Source organism: Zingiber officinale, chromosome 2A, assembly GCF_018446385.1.
Source record: "Zingiber officinale cultivar Zhangliang chromosome 2A, Zo_v1.1, whole genome shotgun sequence".
NCBI classification, from domain to species: Eukaryota; Viridiplantae; Streptophyta; class Magnoliopsida; order Zingiberales; family Zingiberaceae; genus Zingiber; species Zingiber officinale.
The window spans coordinates 41,901,425-41,920,597 of NC_055988.1; the positions used below are offsets into that span (position 1 = coordinate 41,901,425).

At 36.2% G+C, this 19,173-nt stretch overlaps 2 protein-coding genes across 3 annotated transcripts in view; both read left to right on the plus strand.

The window, feature by feature from the left end:
• The window catches only part of LOC122041058 (probable E3 ubiquitin-protein ligase ARI8), a 65,458-nt gene that overhangs the window by 18,105 nt on the left and 28,180 nt on the right, over nucleotides 1-19,173 (plus strand). The gene's annotated exons all lie outside the window — the stretch shown is intronic.
• On the plus strand, nucleotides 4,611-12,810 carry LOC122041059 (probable E3 ubiquitin-protein ligase ARI8). Its single transcript, XM_042600603.1, has 7 exons — nucleotides 4,611-4,714; nucleotides 10,788-10,960; nucleotides 11,088-11,192; nucleotides 11,283-11,371; nucleotides 12,220-12,327; nucleotides 12,417-12,507; nucleotides 12,583-12,810. Exons 2-7 carry the CDS (start codon nucleotides 10,829-10,831, stop codon nucleotides 12,793-12,795), a joined length of 738 nt encoding a protein of 245 aa, XP_042456537.1. The 5' UTR covers nucleotides 4,611-4,714; nucleotides 10,788-10,828; the 3' UTR covers nucleotides 12,796-12,810.

Consider the following 19,173-nt stretch of genomic DNA (forward strand, 5'->3'; position numbering starts at 1 on the left):
ATACCTTGTTTCCTTAGGCACTTTCATACATCTATCGGAATATCATTTGGTCCAACGACTTTTCTATTGTGCATTTCATTTAAAATTTGTTTTGCTTTTGAATTTGAATTTTACGATAAAAATTAAAATTTCTATGCTCATTTGACCTACTTAAATTACCTAAGTTAAGTTGGTCACCAAATCTTCATTAAAAAATTGTTGAAAATACCTCTTCCACTGCGCGTTTATTTCTCCATCATTTATTAATACCCTATTGCATTCATCTTTATTACATTTTATTTGGCTAAGATATCTTTTTTCCCTTTCTCTCACTTTAACTATTCTATAAATGTCTCTTTCCTCTTCTTTTGTATCCAATTTTTGATATAATAGTTCAAAAATATCATTTTTTGCTTCATTCACTACTTTCTTAGTTTCTTTCTTGGCTATTGTATATTTTCTTAAGTTTTCTCGTTCTTACAAGTATATAATTCCATATAAGCTATTCGTTTTTCCTTCACTTTCTCTTGTACTTTCTCATTCCACCACCAAGACTCACTGAGTTCACTCTTAGCTACTATTTTCAATTTTGATACCATCTTATCCCATGTTGTATTAGAGTTATCGTATATTTCACCTAATGCTTGTACTTCTACCTTCTCTTTAAATATATTTTGCTTCCCATCCTTTAACTTCTACCCCTTAATTCTAGGAATCGTATATATTTTCTTTTTATTGATACTATGTTTGAGGCGTATATCCAACACCACTACCTATGTTGGGTAGTTAAGTTTTTTTCCAGGGATGACTTTGCAATCTTTACAAATCTTTCTATCATTTTTTCTAATCATAAGAAAGTCAATTTGCAATTTATTATTCCCACTTTTAAATGTGACTAAGTGTTCTTTTCTTTTATTAAAAAATGTATTAGCTAATATAAGGTCATATGCTATCGCAAAATCTAATATAGTTTTCCCTTCCACATTTCTCGTTTCAAACCCGTAACTCCCATGTACCCTCCTATATTCCTCATTTTTCACTTCGACATGCTCATTTAGATTACTTCCTATTAAAATCATTTCATTTGGTGGAATATTTTGTAATATTTTATCTAAGTCCTTCCAAAACTTTGATTTGGTAACTTTATCTAATCCTACTTATGGTACATATACACTAATTATGTTCATAGTTTTCTTTCGCTACTATTATCTTAAGGGCTATAATTTTGTCTCCTTTTCTAACTACTCCTACAACTTCATCTTTTAACAAATTATCTACAATAATACCCACTCCATTTCTTGCTTTACTCTTTCCAGTGTACCATAATTTAAAACCTGAGTTTTCTATCATCTTTGCCTTCTCGCCCACCCCTTTTATCTCTTATACACACAAAATACTAATTCTTCTCCTAATCATCATATCTACTACCTTCATTGATTTATATGTGAGAGTTCCTGTGTTCCAAATATTAGATTATTAGTTTTCCTATCATATTTGTTCTTATCTTAAATAGGCAAGAGTTCATATGGTGTGAGAACTCTTGCCTATTTAATACTATATCCAAGTTCTCATGGAGATGTAGCGGTCCTTGTCGAGACGTTACAGTCGGACCCTGTAACGCGAACTCTTGCATATTTAACATTACACCCGAGTTCTAGAGATGTAGCGGTTTTTGCCGAGACGTTACAGTCGGACCCTGCAACGCGTTCCTTCCGTGGAACGACTTAGCATTATCACAATAGTTTAATGGATCTATTCATTGAATATTTACCATAGTTTTAACGCTTGCTGGCAACCTAACGCAACCCTCCTCCTTTATCCGGTCTTGGGACAAGCTATGATTAGTCGTCATGGGCGGAGTTTAACCGTATCTATAATAGATCAATAAAAATAAGTCTTTTTTAAGTATTCTTATTTAAATTAATTAATAATGTATTAACCAACAAATAATTAAACAACTATGTTTTTAAATTTAATATTTGTTGCTTCATTATTTATTAAATTTTAATAAAACTTGAAGTCTAGAACGTTGCTTCTCATGCAATCTGTGGTGCAACACAAAACAATAATGCTGCCAAAAAAACTCAAAATCACAACTCATAAAGAAGGAAATATTATTAAACTCAAGATCCTCTAATACATGAGATCCTAAAGTAAAATAAAATCTTAGATTGTGTTATTCTACCTTTCCAAGACGAACTTGACTCTATTAAGTGGAAATATCAAGATCTATAGCGCCTTATATAGGTCCAATATAGGCACCTTCGTAGATGGATTAGTTGCGTTTTATTTCTTGAAATAATTCAGTGTTGAAACTCATCTTAGTAATCTAAACATCATTAATTTCCAGCATTTTCCCCACTGAACTAGGTATCTCTTACTGATGTTGCAAAAGGTTGTTGCTGTGAAAAAGCTAGCATTGTTTCAGCATTTGTAATGTGCTAATTTAAGGAATGAGCTTTGTCCTGGGTGGGAGTGCAAGAACTGACACTGTAGAAGGGTGTGTCCTATCTAGGGTTGTGTCCTCTAGGAAAATCAATAGATAAGACCTTTCCAATGTCCTCCTCCGTATGATAATAAATTCCTTAACCAAGTTTTTTGATAATTTAGAAGGGGTCAAAGGAATGAGCATGAAACTTTTTGAAGGGGTTTAGGAAAATGTTCAGGTCTGATGTGGAGAAGCATATAGTTCCTTATGTTGTATTTCTTAAATTTATAGTTGTGCAACAACTTTGAATTTTTAATTACGAATCTCTCTCAAATATGCATAGTTGATTGTTGTTTTATTTCATTTTTAAGTAACTTGGGAGCATAGGGAGGAAGGTTCGAGTGCCCCTTAGTATGATAGTGAATTCTTCAGATTGAATTGAACTAATATTTAAATTAGTAGGTAAGTTAGTAACCTATGTATTATAATCAAGATTGCTCATGATATAGTAGTGGCCTGAGGAATGAGCATAAAGCTTTTGGAAGGAGATTAAATGTGGAGAAGCGATTTTAGGAAAACTGTAGAAATATGAGATTTAGTTTCTGTATTAGAAAAGATTAAGATTTATTTATTTATTTTTTGGTAGTACCGAATTTAGGAAATTACAATCAATTAATTGATTGTCTTCCTAATTTGTAGATATTCAATTTCCTAGTTTAGTAGATATATACTCTATATATTAGGATGTAATTTTTTTCCTTGAGTAAGAAGAAAAAAAGGAAGATCATCAATTTCTTCAGGGTATCAGAGCAATAGTTCCTCATTCGTTCTTTTTCTGGGCAATTTTTTTTTTCCTTTCGTTCCTTTTATTTTTTGGTAGCATGGCGTCTCCCTCGACTTTCTCGGAAGTGACTTCTAAATCAGAGTCCACTCTTACGGTTTCCACCATTCTCGATTTTTCTCCACACCTTGTTATCAATCACAAACTGAATGGCAAAAACTTTTTGCAATGGTCCTAGCCTGTGTTCATGTTCGTGTGTGGCAGAGGCAAGGATGGACATCTCACTGGTGAAATCGTTGCTCTAGAGGCCATAGATCCAAAATTTCGCTCATGGAAGACTGATAATCATCTAGTTATGTCGTGGTTAATAAACTCTATGACCATTGAAGTTGGAGAGAATTTTCTGCTTCATAAAACAACCAAGGAGATAGGGGATGCTGCTCGTGAGACTTATTCTAGCATAGAGAATACCTTAGAAGTATTTGAGGTTGAGACATGGCTATACAATCTGAAGCAGGGAGACCTGAATGTGACGCAATACTTTAACCTGCTTACTCGCTGCTGGTTGCAATTGGATTTGTATGAGACATCCGTGGAAGTGTGCTAATGATTCATCCGTCTATCGGGAGATTGTTGAACAAAACGGATTATAAGGTTTCTTCTTGACCTGAATAGAGACTTAGATGAAGTCAGGCAGATAGTTATGGTGATGAAACCCTTTCCCACCATTTGGGAAGCTTTTGTGAAAGCAGGAAGAAATTAATGTTGCTCGAAACCACAATCACCGTTGAAGGTTCAGCCGTATTTACTCGTAGCCCTTCATAGAACAATAGGGTTGGAAAAGGCCATCGATGGTGTGATTATTGTAAAAAACCTGGACACGTGAAGGCGACTTGTTGGAAGTTGATGGAAGACCCACTGATTGGAAGTCCTCCAATCATCAGGATAGAGATTCTCGTGCCAATGCTGCTACATCAAGAGAAACGAGTGCAGAAAATATTTCGTTTACAAGGGAGCAAATTGAAGCACTACAAAAGATGTTTAGTCAGACTCCCGGTTCCAATAAAAAATCTGCTTCTCCGGTCGAGCAACATACTCGCTTTTTTGCACATAAAGGTATTCCGCCTCCTGATTTTGTGTTTGGACTGATTAGCCAATGATGTGGATTGTTGCATGACGGGAGATTCCAGCATTCTCACGAACTTTCAACCTTGTTCTAGTCACTAAGGAGTAAAAATTGAAGATGGCATAATTTCTCCAGTCGCAGAAAGAAATTTATATATATTACATAAGACTCACATCTTTCATCTGTGTTTTTTGTTCCAAAGTTGAATTGCCATTTACTTTCTATCAGTCAGATCACTCGGGATCTAAATTGCTTCGCTAAGTTTCATTCCAATTCTTGTGTTTTTTAGAGTGGATTCAAGGAAGGTGATTGGTGGTGCTAATATGCACGGAGGACTTTATTTGCTCAAACAAAAGAACCTCCCAAGTAGACAAGTTCATCAATCAAGTTGTGATTTCGAGTTAAGTCCAAAGTCCGTCAAGTTTACTTCTAATTCCGTGTTTGTTCCCAATTCTAAGTCTATCCGAGTAGAGAGTCAAGTCATGTTGTGACACTATCGCCTTGGTCATCCAAACTTTGCTTATATTAAAAATTGTTCTCTCATTTGTTTATCAATAAGGATTTAAGTTATTATCAGTGTGATATTTGTCAATTAGCAAAGCATACATGACATGTATACTCAAGTTTACCATATAAACCGTCACATCCATTTTCAGTCATTTATAGTGATATTTGGGGGCCATCATGTGAAAAATATCAATGAGGCTCGGTGGCTTGTAATATTTATCGATGATCACACAAGAACCATGTGGACATTTCTCATGAAAGAAAAATCTGAAACAACCATAATTCTTCAATCCTTTTATACCATGATTTCAACCCAGTTTAGAAGTCAAATCTAAGTTCTCAAAACTGATAACGCAAAGGACTATTTCAACTCCATTCTCGATCCTTGTCAAAACATGGAATTGTTCATATAAGTTTTTGTGTAGACACTTCACAACAGAACGGAGTGGCTGAACGGAAAAATAGACACTTGCTTGAAGTCGTCTGTGCTAATATGTTTACTAATAATGTTCCTAAACATTTTTGGGGAGGCTGTACTTGCAGCCACATCAGCCAAGTCATGTTTTAAAATTCCAAACATCTCATCATGTTCTCACCACATCCTCAAATTCTTGCTTTCACCTCTAATCTTCCTCTTCGGATTAGTGGGTGCACCACCTTCGTCCACATTCATCATAGTCATCGTACCAAACTCGATCCAAAATCACTCTTGTATTTTTTAGGGTACTCTTCTCATCAAAAGATTATAAATCTCCTATTACCAGGAAAGTCTACAATTCCATGGATGTTACCTTTTTCGAGAGTCAATCCTACTTTCCTAAATTCGACATTCAGGAGAAGAACAATTCCAAAGAATATCAGATTTGGGATCTACTTCAAGATACTTAATTAGTTTTTATTCCATTCGATCAGCCTTTAAATTCTTGTACTACACTTGATTCCAGTGCTACTCCTTTAGATTCTAGTACTACTCCTGTCCTTGCACCTCTTCAAATTGTCTCTGTCACTATAGAAGCGTAAAATCCGTTGCAGCTTGATACCAATAACATTGAGCTTCGTGTCTACAGAAGGAGAACAACCAAGCAAATGGGAGAACTTCTGTAAACTCAACACTCTTAAACACAAAAACCAAATCCCACTGTATCTGACACTCATGATGGTATGGATTCCTCTCCTCATTATACTCCTGCTCCTATAATTGATGATTCAGATTTGCCCATTGTTCATAGGAAAGGGATCTGTGGATGCATTGAACATCCAATTCAAAGATATGTTGCATATGGAAAGTTGTCTCCATACAAGGCATTTGTCACAAATCTGGACAGTGTTAAAGTGCCCCTATCTATTCAGGAGGCTCTCATAAGACCAGAATGGAATAAAGCTGTAGAAGAAGAGGTTCGGGCCTTAGAAAACAACAACACCTGGGTCTTGACAACATTACCACCTAGGAAAAATCCAGTTGGGTGTAAGTGGATTTTACCGTCAAGTACAAAGCTGATGGGAGTATAAACAGGTTCAAGGCAAGACTTGTGGCTAAGGGGTTTACTCAATCCTACGGAATTGACTATCAAGAGATCTTCACACTAGTGGCCAAACTAAACACAGTTCGAGTGTATTGTCCTTAGCAGTAAATTGAGATTGGCCATTATATCAACTTGATGTCAAGAATGTATTCTTGAATGGAGATCTCGAAGAGGAAGTCTACATGATCATACCTCCTGACTACAAAATAGGTTAAACTGAAACTTGGTGTGCAAATTAAAGAAGTCATTGTATGACTTAAAGCAGTCTCCTCGCGCATGGTTTGAGAGATTTGCTAAGACTTTGACAGCCAATGGGTATTTAGACCGATCACACATTGTTTGTTAAAGGTGGGTCAGAGGAAAAATGACAATTCTTATAGTCTTTGTGGATGATATCACCCTTATTGGAGATGATTCAGAGGAAATTCTTAGGATGAAAAAATTGCTGGCAACCGAATTCGAAATCAAAGACCTCGGGACGGAGGTGGCTCGATCAAAGGAGGGTATTGTTATATCACAAAGTATATACTGAACTTGTTGAACGAAATCAGTTTTCTTGGCTGCAAACCTGCTGATACATCTATGGATTCTACAAAGAAACTGAATCGAAGTGAAGAAAGCACGCCAGTTGACAAGGGTAGGTATCAAAGGTTGGTTGGAAAGCTCATTTATTTATCACACACTCGACCCGATATTGCTTATTCAGTGAGTGTAGTCAACCAACATATGAATAATCCAACTAAGGATCATTTAGATGCAGTTACCAGAATTTTGAGATATTTGAAGATAACTCCTGGTCATGGATTACTCTTCAAAAAGAGTAAAGGCCGTGTAGTTGAGATTTACACAAATGCAAGTTGGGCAGGAGAACAGACTGATAAAAGGTCAACTACTGGTTAGTGCTCTTATGTTTGGGGGAATCTTGTCACTCGAAGGAGCAAGAAATAGGCTTTGGTTTCTCGCAGCAGTGCAGAATCGGAATATTGAGCTCTTGCTCTTGGTATATGCGAAGGAATGTGGTTACAAAGATTGCTAAGGGAACTCAATATTGAAGTTCAAGCCCTGGTGAAGATGTTTACTAGGCAGCCATCTATATAGCTAAAAATCCAGTGCATCATGATAGGATGACACATATCGATATTGATTGTCATTTTATCTCTAAAAAGGTCAACACAGGAATCATTTAGCTTAGCTACATTCCTACAAGACACCTGATGTCCTCACCAAGGCACTTCCAAGAGTCAGTTTTGATGAGTTGAATTCCAAGATTGATTTTTTTAACATATATAACTCAGCTTGAGGGGGAGTGTAGAAATAGGAGATTTAGTTTTTGTATTTAAAAAAGATTTAATATTTATTTATTTTTTAGTAGTACCGAATTTAGGAAATTACAATCAACTAATTGATTGTCTTCCTAATTTGTAGATATTCAATTTCCTAGTTTAGTAGATATATACTCTATATATTAGGATGTAAATTTTTTCCTTTAGTATGAAGAAAAAAGAAAGATCATCAATTTCTTCAAAAACATTTGGGTTAGATGTGGAGAAGAATATAATTTCTTATGCCAGGCTTCTTAAATTTACTGGGTGCGTGACAACTTGAATTTTTTCATTAGTCAATATAATCTCTCCTAACATTGGTGTGTATCTCTTGGATACTTGCTGGAAGACTCTAGCTAACTTGGATAAATTGGAAGTGTTGGGTAAAAGAATTAAGATGATGCTCTTTAAGTTCATACATGGCCTTGAATGTACTTCAACCAAAAATGATTTACTAAATTGTGAATTGTTGTAAGTAAATTCCTTAAGTGGCAAAATTGAATCTTAAACATACTTTTTTGCCGACTAGCACCTAAGGTTCCTAAAATGATCTGGGATTGCTCATCAGTTTGTGGGTGGAAGACAAATGAAAACTTGAGTTGTGTCCAAGTAACTTCTATAAGGCTTTCCAAAAGGAATTTTACATCCTTATTTGAAATTTTAGATGTAGTAACCTATGCAGTCTATCTCTTTAAAAAATAAACTAGGTTATCAGTGATTCATCATTGGCCTTACTACAAATGAAAACTTGAGTTGGGTTCCAAATATAACTTCTATAGGCCTTTCCAAAAATAGCTAAGAAATTTTATGTCCCTATTTGAAACTATAGATATAAGTAATCTATGTTGTCTATCTTTGTAAAAACTAACCTAGGTTGTCTATTATTAATCAGTGGCCTTATTACATGGAATAAAATGTGTCATATTCAAAAATTAGTCTACCATTATTAATATAGAGTGGTGGCTTTGATTAGTCCAGACTACCACTATTAAGATAGGGTCGTGGCTTCGGTTAGTATGGGGCAAACTTAAAACGGAATCTATGTTAATGTCTTTATGTCTTTTCAAGGTTTATATGAAATTGGATGACGTGGAAAGACCCGTGGTTTGCTTAATTGTGTTGACCATCTAACACATGACACTATGGTACAATTCGGATAATATCTTTTCATAATGAGGGCCAAGGGAATCAATTTAGAACAATGAAAATGGTCTTATTTTTCCTAAAATGTTTGGCTAGGCCACTTGTTTTTATTTCCTAAATAAGAAAGTGTCTAAGTAATGTCCTAAGAATGCATAATTTTGCATTGCTAAATAAGTAATCATTTTTCATCACAAAGTCAACCAAGTCTTGATGGTTCCTGTCACACACATCTCGGAAGATGACAATTGGCATTCTCTTCCGGTGCTCAAATTCATTGTGTGCAAAGAGGCTATTAGACAACTTAGTGCATTCGCGGGTTTATTATTCACACCAAATTGATATTTAAAGACAAAGGTATATTCTTGAAGGAATTCAATCCACCTGTTATATTTGGTACTTAGGTTCCTTTGGGATTTAATGAAATTTATAATTAGAATATAAGGTGAATATATTAGGAATAGGTAATAATGCCAATGTCTAAGTGTACAAAGCGTAAAACTTGTCCTCATTGGTCGAATACCATTTTTGAATTTTGTTTAAAGTTTTTCACCAAAAATACAATTGGATATCAGGTTCCTCCTACTCTAGTTAGGACACTTCAACAGGTTTATAGAGATTGGGATGTCTAAGAACAAGGGGCTAAGTCATCCCTTCCTTAATCTTCCTAAAGACTACCAATGGGATCTAATGCCTTCTTAATATATGTTTTTATAAGATCTATAGTATTGCTAAATGTTGGTGTTGCGGAAGCGGTTTAGATCGCTAGAGGGGAAGAGTGAATAGTGTAGCTGCAATTAATATTTCTCTTGCTAATGGCTTAGCAAGGACACACATTAAGCGATAAAAACAAGCAAAGACAAGCTGACATAGAGATAGTTTAGCTCTAATATTAATTAATGTAGCACCAACTAATTGTGATGCCAAAAACTCATGGAATAGGTTTCGGGATATGAACAAAAAAGTCAGGGGAGAATCGCACTGAGACCAAACCAGGATTTTAGCTCTAATATCAATTGATGCAGCTCAAACTAATCATGATGCCAAACCACTTTGAACTCACAACTTACAGAGAGAAAAATATTATTAAGCTCAGATCCTCTGACTCATGGGATCCTTATGCCTTTTATTGGCTCGAAGTAAGACCTGTTCAACGGAAAAATAACTTGGCTGTCTTAAAAATTCTAGCAACTCCCAAATAATTATAAGAAACCTTTGATTTAAAAATAATAGAAATAAAATAAAATCACTATGTTAATTTTCTGACGACCGTATCTATCCTCTACCTCATTTCCATCACACAAGATCTACTGAAGTCTAGGTTAACCTCCACCACCTCCCCTCTTCATCTACAACCTAATTGTCCTCCATCGCCTTTCCTCTATTGTTGCAGGTGTTCAAAGGCTTCTTTCTCTCTTCCTGGTTTTGATTGTGAGAAGTTTCATAATAAATTGGCTAGTTCAATTCTCGCCCGACTTCATCCTTAATCTATCACTTTCCACCAATTTCAATTGTGTTTTTTTAAAGAAAGTTGTTTTCTTTGCTCAATCTCATGATTTTGAAATGATGTCCAAAAAAATTATCCTGATTTTCATCTAACTTGGCTGATTTGGATCAGGATTCGCCTAGTTTTCCAACTATACTTTTCTGACGTTACTATTCTGGATACTAATCATATACAATTGGTACAAGTGTAATCTTTCAATTTAGTAATTCATTGCTAACTTGGCAGCATTGAGGATATGATGGTGTACCACCATTCGAGTAGTTAACTTATCTGAGTCCTGATTCCTTTAGAAATGATGCTCTAGCTTTATACTTTATCAACTGATTAAATGGTTAAAAGAAAGAATTATTGCAGATTCTACATTATTGCCAACTTTTGGTTTAAATGACTTTAAAAATTTTCTTTTCCTGTACGAAAAGTCATTTATATCTCTTCTTCAGAGTTTGATTTCATGATTTTTTTTTTCTAATTCAGGTTATGTTGGCACATCAATAAGCGATGGCCCTGGATGCTTAATGCTGAGGTGTCCAGATCCATCATGTGGTGCTGCTGTTGGTCAAGACATGATTGATCTATTGGCTAGTCATGAAGATAAAGAGAAGTATTCTCGCTATCTTCTTAGATCTTATATTGAAGATAATAGAAAGGTAAAGTTTTGGAAACAATATACATCAAGATATAGTTGACTTAGTTTTTGATTTGTATGAGGATGAACATATCTTGAAAAAATTATTTATGGTTGATCTTGCATTTTCATAATTTCCCCCCATGCAGACAAAATGGTGCCCTGCTCCTGGTTGTGAATTTGCGGTTGAGTATGTAATTGGTAGTGGAATCTATGATATTTGCTGCAATTGCTCATATGGCTTCTGTTGGAATGTAAGTATTACAAATACTTATGATTATGTTCTATGTTTTGGTCTTTATCTTTGCATTAACATTTGGGGTTGATGAAATGAAAAAACACAGTGCACTGAGGAGGCTCATCGGCCAGTTGATTGTGATACAGTGGCAAAATGGATACTGAAAAACAGTGCTGAATCTGAGAATATGAACTGGTAGTTATGAGGAACAATTTATTTTTCTCTCTTCTTTGTACTGCTTCTTCCCTTATGTTTCTAGTAGCTGCAGTTGATTGGTGAATTTGTATCATCTCCTTATAAATAGTAAAATTCTACATATATCCCTTGTTTCTTTGGTGGCATTTTTACTTATCTTCTTATAAATACCAAAAGAATCCAACATTTATCTATTAAGATGTGTGTGTTTTTAAAAACTAAGGTAAATATTCTTTTCAGGTTCATAAGGAAAGGATACAATTATAAGGCCATCGATGTTGTAACTTTACTAATATATAGGCAAAGATGCACAAACAACTTGAATCCATTATATTTAATTTACAGGATGAGATATAATAGATATCAATGTTAAATAGTTTGATATATTGAGTGTAGATTAGTTTTGGTGCTTAACCAATGGAATCACTTTGACTTTGTATATTGGATATAGAGAACATTAGGAAGATATTTGACTTAAAAATGTTAATCCTATTCCTTTCATTTTTTTTTAATTTCATAGGAGGCAAGAAGTCAGGACCTGAACCTACAGTCTTGGCAACAGCTTTCAAACTCCTTATCCAAGCAACATGGCACTTTTCTATTTCCTCATTTTTTTTAAAGTTTTATTTATTCAAGTTTTGCAGTGACTCTTTTTTGGAGCATTGTAACATTATCTTTGACAATTGATGTTATAGTTGTGCATTGAATAAGATCTTTAGTCTCTCTCTCTCTATATATGATTAAAATAAGTTCTTTTGGGTGCTAATAATGTGTTAATTTTTCTTTAACCAAATATATTATAGTATTTGTTGATTAAATTGTCATATAATTGTTGTTTCCATTTCTAGGATATTGGCAAATTCAAAACCTTGTCCTAAGTGCAAACGCCCAATTGAGAAAAATCAAGGATGCATGCATATTACATGTACACCTCCTTGTAAATTCGAGTTTTGCTGGTAAAATCTTATATATTCACAAATTTAATATGCTCCTAATTTGGTTGTTCTACTAGTCCTTTTCTGTTGCATAATAACTGTCCTTGTAGGCTGTGTCTTGGTCCATGGTCAGAACATGGGGAAAGGACTGGTGGCTTTTACGCCTGTAATCGCTATGAAGCTGCAAAGCAGGAAGGAGCGGTATAGGTTTACTTGCTTTATCATTATGAGATAGCTTTCACAATCTTGACAATCTGGATTTCCTTCTTTTTTTAGTATGATGAATCTGAAAGAAGAAGAGAAATGGCTAAAAATTCTCTGGAAAGATATACTCATTACTATGAACGATGGGCAACTAATCAGTCAGTATGTGACCTTTCAACCCTTCATTCATTTTCATTACTTAACTCTTCTATTTTTGAAATATCAGTGGTTTGGACATTTGATTTACTTACAAACTATCAGTTGCTGACACTGATAATTAGTTGAGATAGTGCCTCGCATATTTACTTGTTAAAATACCTTGAATTTTTAAATTCAGGTCTTAGTTAAATAGCAATGATTTTGATAGCACTTCTTTCTACACTATGCTATTCTGGAAACTTAAAGACTTGATAATATGGATAAGTAAGATACACACACTCCTAGCAAGAAGAGGGAAACAGGTAATTTAAAGTGAGCAAACAAATTTGATCTCATTAATACATATAGAATTTTGTGGAAATACTGTTTTTTTTGGAGGGGGAGTGCATATCTTTTGAGACCATCAAACCTGATTTTATAGATAAATACAAAACTTTTGAGTAGTGTATTTGATGAAGCCATAAAGGGTGAGTTCTGTATCAATAGAGATCCTCACTTCCATATCGGTTAAAAAGACAAAATAGTTAATTTGTGTTTACACTAAAAAGAAATGAGAACAGAAGACGAGAAACACTAACAATTTTTATTTAGAGAAGACGATTCTACCTTATCGTGACATGATTATGCTGATTATGGTGAGTAGATGAAATGATAAAAAGAGAGGTGGGAAGACCAATGGAACATCAACAAAGAGGAGTGACAATGAGATGTATCCAATCCTACATTATTTATACTCTAGTTATAATCATTATTTGAAGTGGATGGTTTTTATCGTTATGGCATGGAACTAGGGATGTAAACGAGCCGAACAGTATTAGGCTTGAGCTCGAATCGAGCTTTTATCACAAGGCTCGAGCTCGGCTCGTTTTAGAATTATCAAGCTCGTGAACTGTTCGAGTTCGGCTCGTTATTAGCTCGATTATCAAAGTTAACGAGTCTAACTCGTTAAGCGAGCTCGGGCTCGTTTTTGGGCTCGTTTAGAGTTCATTTTTTGGCTCATTTTAAAGTTCGTTTTAGATCTCGTTTTTTTGGTTCGTTTTAGAGCTCGTTTTTTGGCTCGGTTTAAGGCTCGTTTTTTTGGCTCGCGAGTCTATAAACGAATATGTTCGCGAGCTCACGAGCCGAATATCCTTACGCTCGAGCTCGACTTGATAAAACTGTCGAGTTCGAAATCGAGCTCGAGCTCGAGCTCGGCTCGATAAGATAAACGAACGAACTCGAACGAGCTTTTTATCGAATCGAGCTCCGAATAGCTCGCAAACCGTTTGGTTCATTTACATCCCTACATGGAACTGACATTGGTACCCTATTGACATAACGTAAATGATGAAGGCTATCGGGGAGGGTGATCGATGAGAGATCAGTAGTGGCGGTGAGGCGGCGACCACTTTGGATAGGTACGATAATATTTGTATAATTCAAGGAGAGGGGAGATACTGGCTGTGGACGACAAAAATCACATTCGTTTCCAACTAGCAACGCGAGTGGGAGGATGGACTAGGCGGAATTGCAAGCAGAAGAAAGGAAAAGAAGAAGAGTTTTAATAAAAATTTAATATAATGATCTTAATTAAAATCATTATATTAAATAAAATATAAATTTATATGTTACAATCAATGTTATATATCTAATATATTAGAGCTATATAAAAGTATTATATTAGTTAATTATATATATTTATTATATGTTATTTAGATTATATATATATATGTAAACTATAATATTTAATATATAACAACAACCAAGTCTTATTCTACTAAGTGAGATCTGTTGGGTTTGTGGATGCGTATTTTAAAAATTTATTTTAAAACAAGCAGTGGAAGCGTAATAATTTCCTAAATTATTACCACACACGTATACATATACATGATACACACATGCACAAGACACAACCATAGATCAAAATTACTTTGTTAGAAGATGTATGAGTTCGTAATCGAACTTTGTAGAGAGCGTTTGCTAGCCTTTATTGGAATGCTAGCCTTCATTGGAATCAACGAGCAAGCCTAATGAGGCAAGACTTGCCTATACTTGTATCCACACTGAGTTATCCTCAAGGCTACTTCGCTAAGTCACGGGTTGTGTCTCCGCTTTGGTACTAGCCAAAGGTGAGAGACGAAGTGATCCGAGAGAGGGATCAGTACCCGGCGGCACAAGGCAACCCGATGGTACAAATTTAGGTGAACAGCAGTTGCTGCTGTTCGGAGCCAAAAACCCTGCTGCCAATGAGGGACAGCAGGTCCAACGACAACAAGGTTCTGGTGACACAACCTTTGCTGGCCGGAACAACACCTTTGGGTGGCGGAATTGGGCTGCCAGTGGCGGAACAATAGTTGTTGGGCGGCAGCATCTTCTCTTGGTCGGAGCAGCAGTTGGCCGACCAGAACAGCCCCTTTCGCAGAGGAGCAGGGCTGCAGCCTTGCTGCCGGAACAGCACCACCGCCGGCAACAACAGTTGCTGGCCGGTGGCAGGAGAACAACAACTCATCTTCTCTTGGACGGCAGCAGCTTGGAGATCTGGCCAACACTTTAGCCGGAGCTTGCTTGTGCGGCTATAGCAAGGAGGTCTGGTCAACTCTTTGGCCGGAGCTTGCTTGGTCGGCGGTTGCATAAGAAGGCGGTGGCACCTTCTTGTTGGGCGGTGGCAAGGAGAGGGAGAGAAGAGAGAAGAGGAAGAGAAGGAAAACCTAATCAAATTAGGTTAACAACAATATTTAGGAAATTACAATCAATTAATTGATTGTCTTCCTAATATGTAGATATTCAATTTCCTAGTTTAGTAGATATATACTCTATATATTAGGATGTAATTTTTTTCCTTGAGTAAGAAGAAAAAAAGGAAGATCATCAATTTCTTCAGGGTATCAGAGCAATAGTTCCTCATTCGTTCTTTTTCTGGGCAATTTTTTTTTTCCTTTCGTTCCTTTTATTTTTTGGTAGCATGGCGTCTCCCTCGACTTTCTCGGAAGTGACTTCTAAATCAGAGTCCACTCTTACGGTTTCCACCATTCTCGATTTTTCTCCACACCTTGTTATCAATCACAAACTGAATGGCAAAAACTTTTTGCAATGGTCCTAGCCTGTGTTCATGTTCGTGTGTGGCAGAGGCAAGGATGGACATCTCACTGGTGAAATCGTTGCTCTAGAGGCCATAGATCCAAAATTTCGCTCATGGAAGACTGATAATCATCTAGTTATGTCGTGGTTAATAAACTCTATGACCATTGAAGTTGGAGAGAATTTTCTGCTTCATAAAACAACCAAGGAGATAGGGGATGCTGCTCGTGAGACTTATTCTAGCATAGAGAATACCTTAGAAGTATTTGAGGTTGAGACATGGCTATACAATCTGAAGCAGGGAGACCTGAATGTGACGCAATACTTTAACCTGCTTACTCGCTGCTGGTTGCAATTGGATTTGTATGAGACATCCGTGGAAGTGTGCTAATGATTCATCCGTCTATCGGGAGATTGTTGAACAAAACGGATTATAAGGTTTCTTCTTGACCTGAATAGAGACTTAGATGAAGTCAGGCAGATAGTTATGGTGATGAAACCCTTTCCCACCATTTGGGAAGCTTTTGTGAAAGCAGGAAGAAATTAATGTTGCTCGAAACCACAATCACCGTTGAAGGTTCAGCCGTATTTACTCGTAGCCCTTCATAGAACAATAGGGTTGGAAAAGGCCATCGATGGTGTGATTATTGTAAAAAACCTGGACACGTGAAGGCGACTTGTTGGAAGTTGATGGAAGACCCACTGATTGGAAGTCCTCCAATCATCAGGATAGAGATTCTCGTGCCAATGCTGCTACATCAAGAGAAACGAGTGCAGAAAATATTTCGTTTACAAGGGAGCAAATTGAAGCACTACAAAAGATGTTTAGTCAGACTCCCGGTTCCAATAAAAAATCTGCTTCTCCGGTCGAGCAACATACTCGCTTTTTTGCACATAAAGGTATTCCGCCTCCTGATTTTGTGTTTGGACTGATTAGCCAATGATGTGGATTGTTGCATGACGGGAGATTCCAGCATTCTCACGAACTTTCAACCTTGTTCTAGTCACTAAGGAGTAAAAATTGAAGATGGCATAATTTCTCCAGTCGCAGAAAGAAATTTATATATATTACATAAGACTCACATCTTTCATCTGTGTTTTTTGTTCCAAAGTTGAATTGCCATTTACTTTCTATCAGTCAGATCACTCGGGATCTAAATTGCTTCGCTAAGTTTCATTCCAATTCTTGTGTTTTTTTAGGCAGTGGATTCAAGGAAGGTGATTGGTGGTGCTAATATGCACGGAGGACTTTATTTGCTCAAACAAAAGAACCTCCCAAGTAGACAAGTTCATCAATCAAGTTGTGATTTCGAGTTAAGTCCAAAGTCCGTCAAGTTTACTTCTAATTCCGTGTTTGTTCCCAATTCTAAGTCTATCCGAGTAGAGAGTCAAGTCATGTTGTGACACTATCGCCTTGGTCATCCAAACTTTGCTTATATTAAAAATTGTTCTCTCATTTGTTTATCAATAAGGATTTAAGTTATTATCAGTGTGATATTTGTCAATTAGCAAAGCATACATGACATGTATACTCAAGTTTACCATATAAACCGTCACATCCATTTTCAGTCATTTATAGTGATATTTGGGGGCCATCATGTGTGAAAAATATCAATGAGGCTCGGTGGCTTGTAATATTTATCGATGATCACACAAGAACCATGTGGACATTTCTCATGAAAGAAAAATCTGAAACAACCATAATTCTTCAATCCTTTTATACCATGATTTCAACCCAGTTTAGAAGTCAAATCTAAGTTCTCAAAACTGATAACGCAAAGGACTATTTCAACTCCATTCTCGATCCTTGTCAAAACATGGAATTGTTCATATAAGTTTTTGTGTAGACACTTCACAACAGAACGGAGTGGCTGAACGGAAAAATAGACACTTGCTTGAAGTCGTCTGTGCTAATATGTTTACTAATAATGTTCCTAAACATTTTTGGGGGGAGGCTGTACTTGCAGCCACTTATCTCATCAATCGGATGCCAAGTCATGTTTTAAAATTCCAAACATCTCATCATGTTCTCACCACATCCTCAAATTCTTGCTTTCACCTCTAATCTTCCTCTTCGGATAGTTGGGTGCACCACCTTCGTCCACATTCATCATAGTCATCGTACCAAACTCGATCCAAAATCACTCTTGTATTTTTTTTAGGGTACTCTTCTCATCAAAAAGATTATAAACGTTATTCTCCTATTACCAGGAAAGTCTACAATTCCATGGATGTTACCTTTTTCGAGAGTCAATCCTACTTTCCTAAATTCGACATTCAGGAGAAGAACAATTCCAAAGAATATCAGATTTGGGATCTACTTCAAGATACTTAATTAGTTTTTATTCCATTCGATCAGCCTTTAAATTCTTGTACTACACTTGATTCCAGTGCTACTCCTTTGGATTCTAGTACTACTCCTGTCCTTGCACCTTTTCAAATTGTCTCTGTCACTATAGAAGCGTAAAATCCGTTGCATCTTGATACCAATAACACTGAGCTTCGTGTCTACAGAAGGAGAACAACCAAGCAAATGGGAGAACTTCTGTAAACTCAACACTCTTAAACACAAAAACCAAATCCCACTGTATCTGACACTCACGATGGTATGGATTCCTCTCCTCATTATACTCCTGCTCCTATAATTGATGATTCAGATTTGCCCATTGTTCATAGGAAAGGGATCTGTGGATGCATTGAACATCCAATTCAAAGATATGTTGCATATGGAAAGTTGTCTCCATACAAGGCATTTGCCACAAATCCGGACAGTGTTAAAGTGTCCCTATCTATTCAGGAGGCTCTCATAAGACCAGAATGGAAGAAAGCGGTAGAAGAAGAGGTTCGGGCCTTAGAAAACAACAACACTTGGGTCTTGACAATATTACCACCTAGGAAAAATCCGGTTGGGTGTAAGTGGATTTTACTGTCAAGTACAAAGCTGATGGGAGTATAAACAGGTTCAAGGCAAGACTTGTGGCTAAGGGGTTTACTCAATCCTACGGAATTGACTATCAAGAAATCTTCACACTAGTGGCCAAACTAAACACAGTTCGAGTGTATTGTCCTTAGCAGTAAATTGAGATTGACCATTATATCAACTTGATGTCAAGAATGTATTCTTGAATGGAGATCTCGAAGAGGAAGTCTACATGATCATACCTCCTGACTAGAAAATAGGTCAAACTGAAACTGGGTGTGCAAATTAAAGAAGTCATTGTATGACTTAAAGCAGTCTCCTCGCGCATGGTTTGAGAGATTTGCTAAGACTTTGACAGCCAATGGGTATTTAGACAGATCACACATTGTTTGTTAAAGGTGGGTCATGAGGAAAAATGACAATTCTTATAGTCTATGTGGATGATATCACCCTTATTGGAGATGATTTAGAGGAAATTCTTAGGATGAAAAAATTGCTGGCAACCAAATTCGAAATCAAAGACCTCG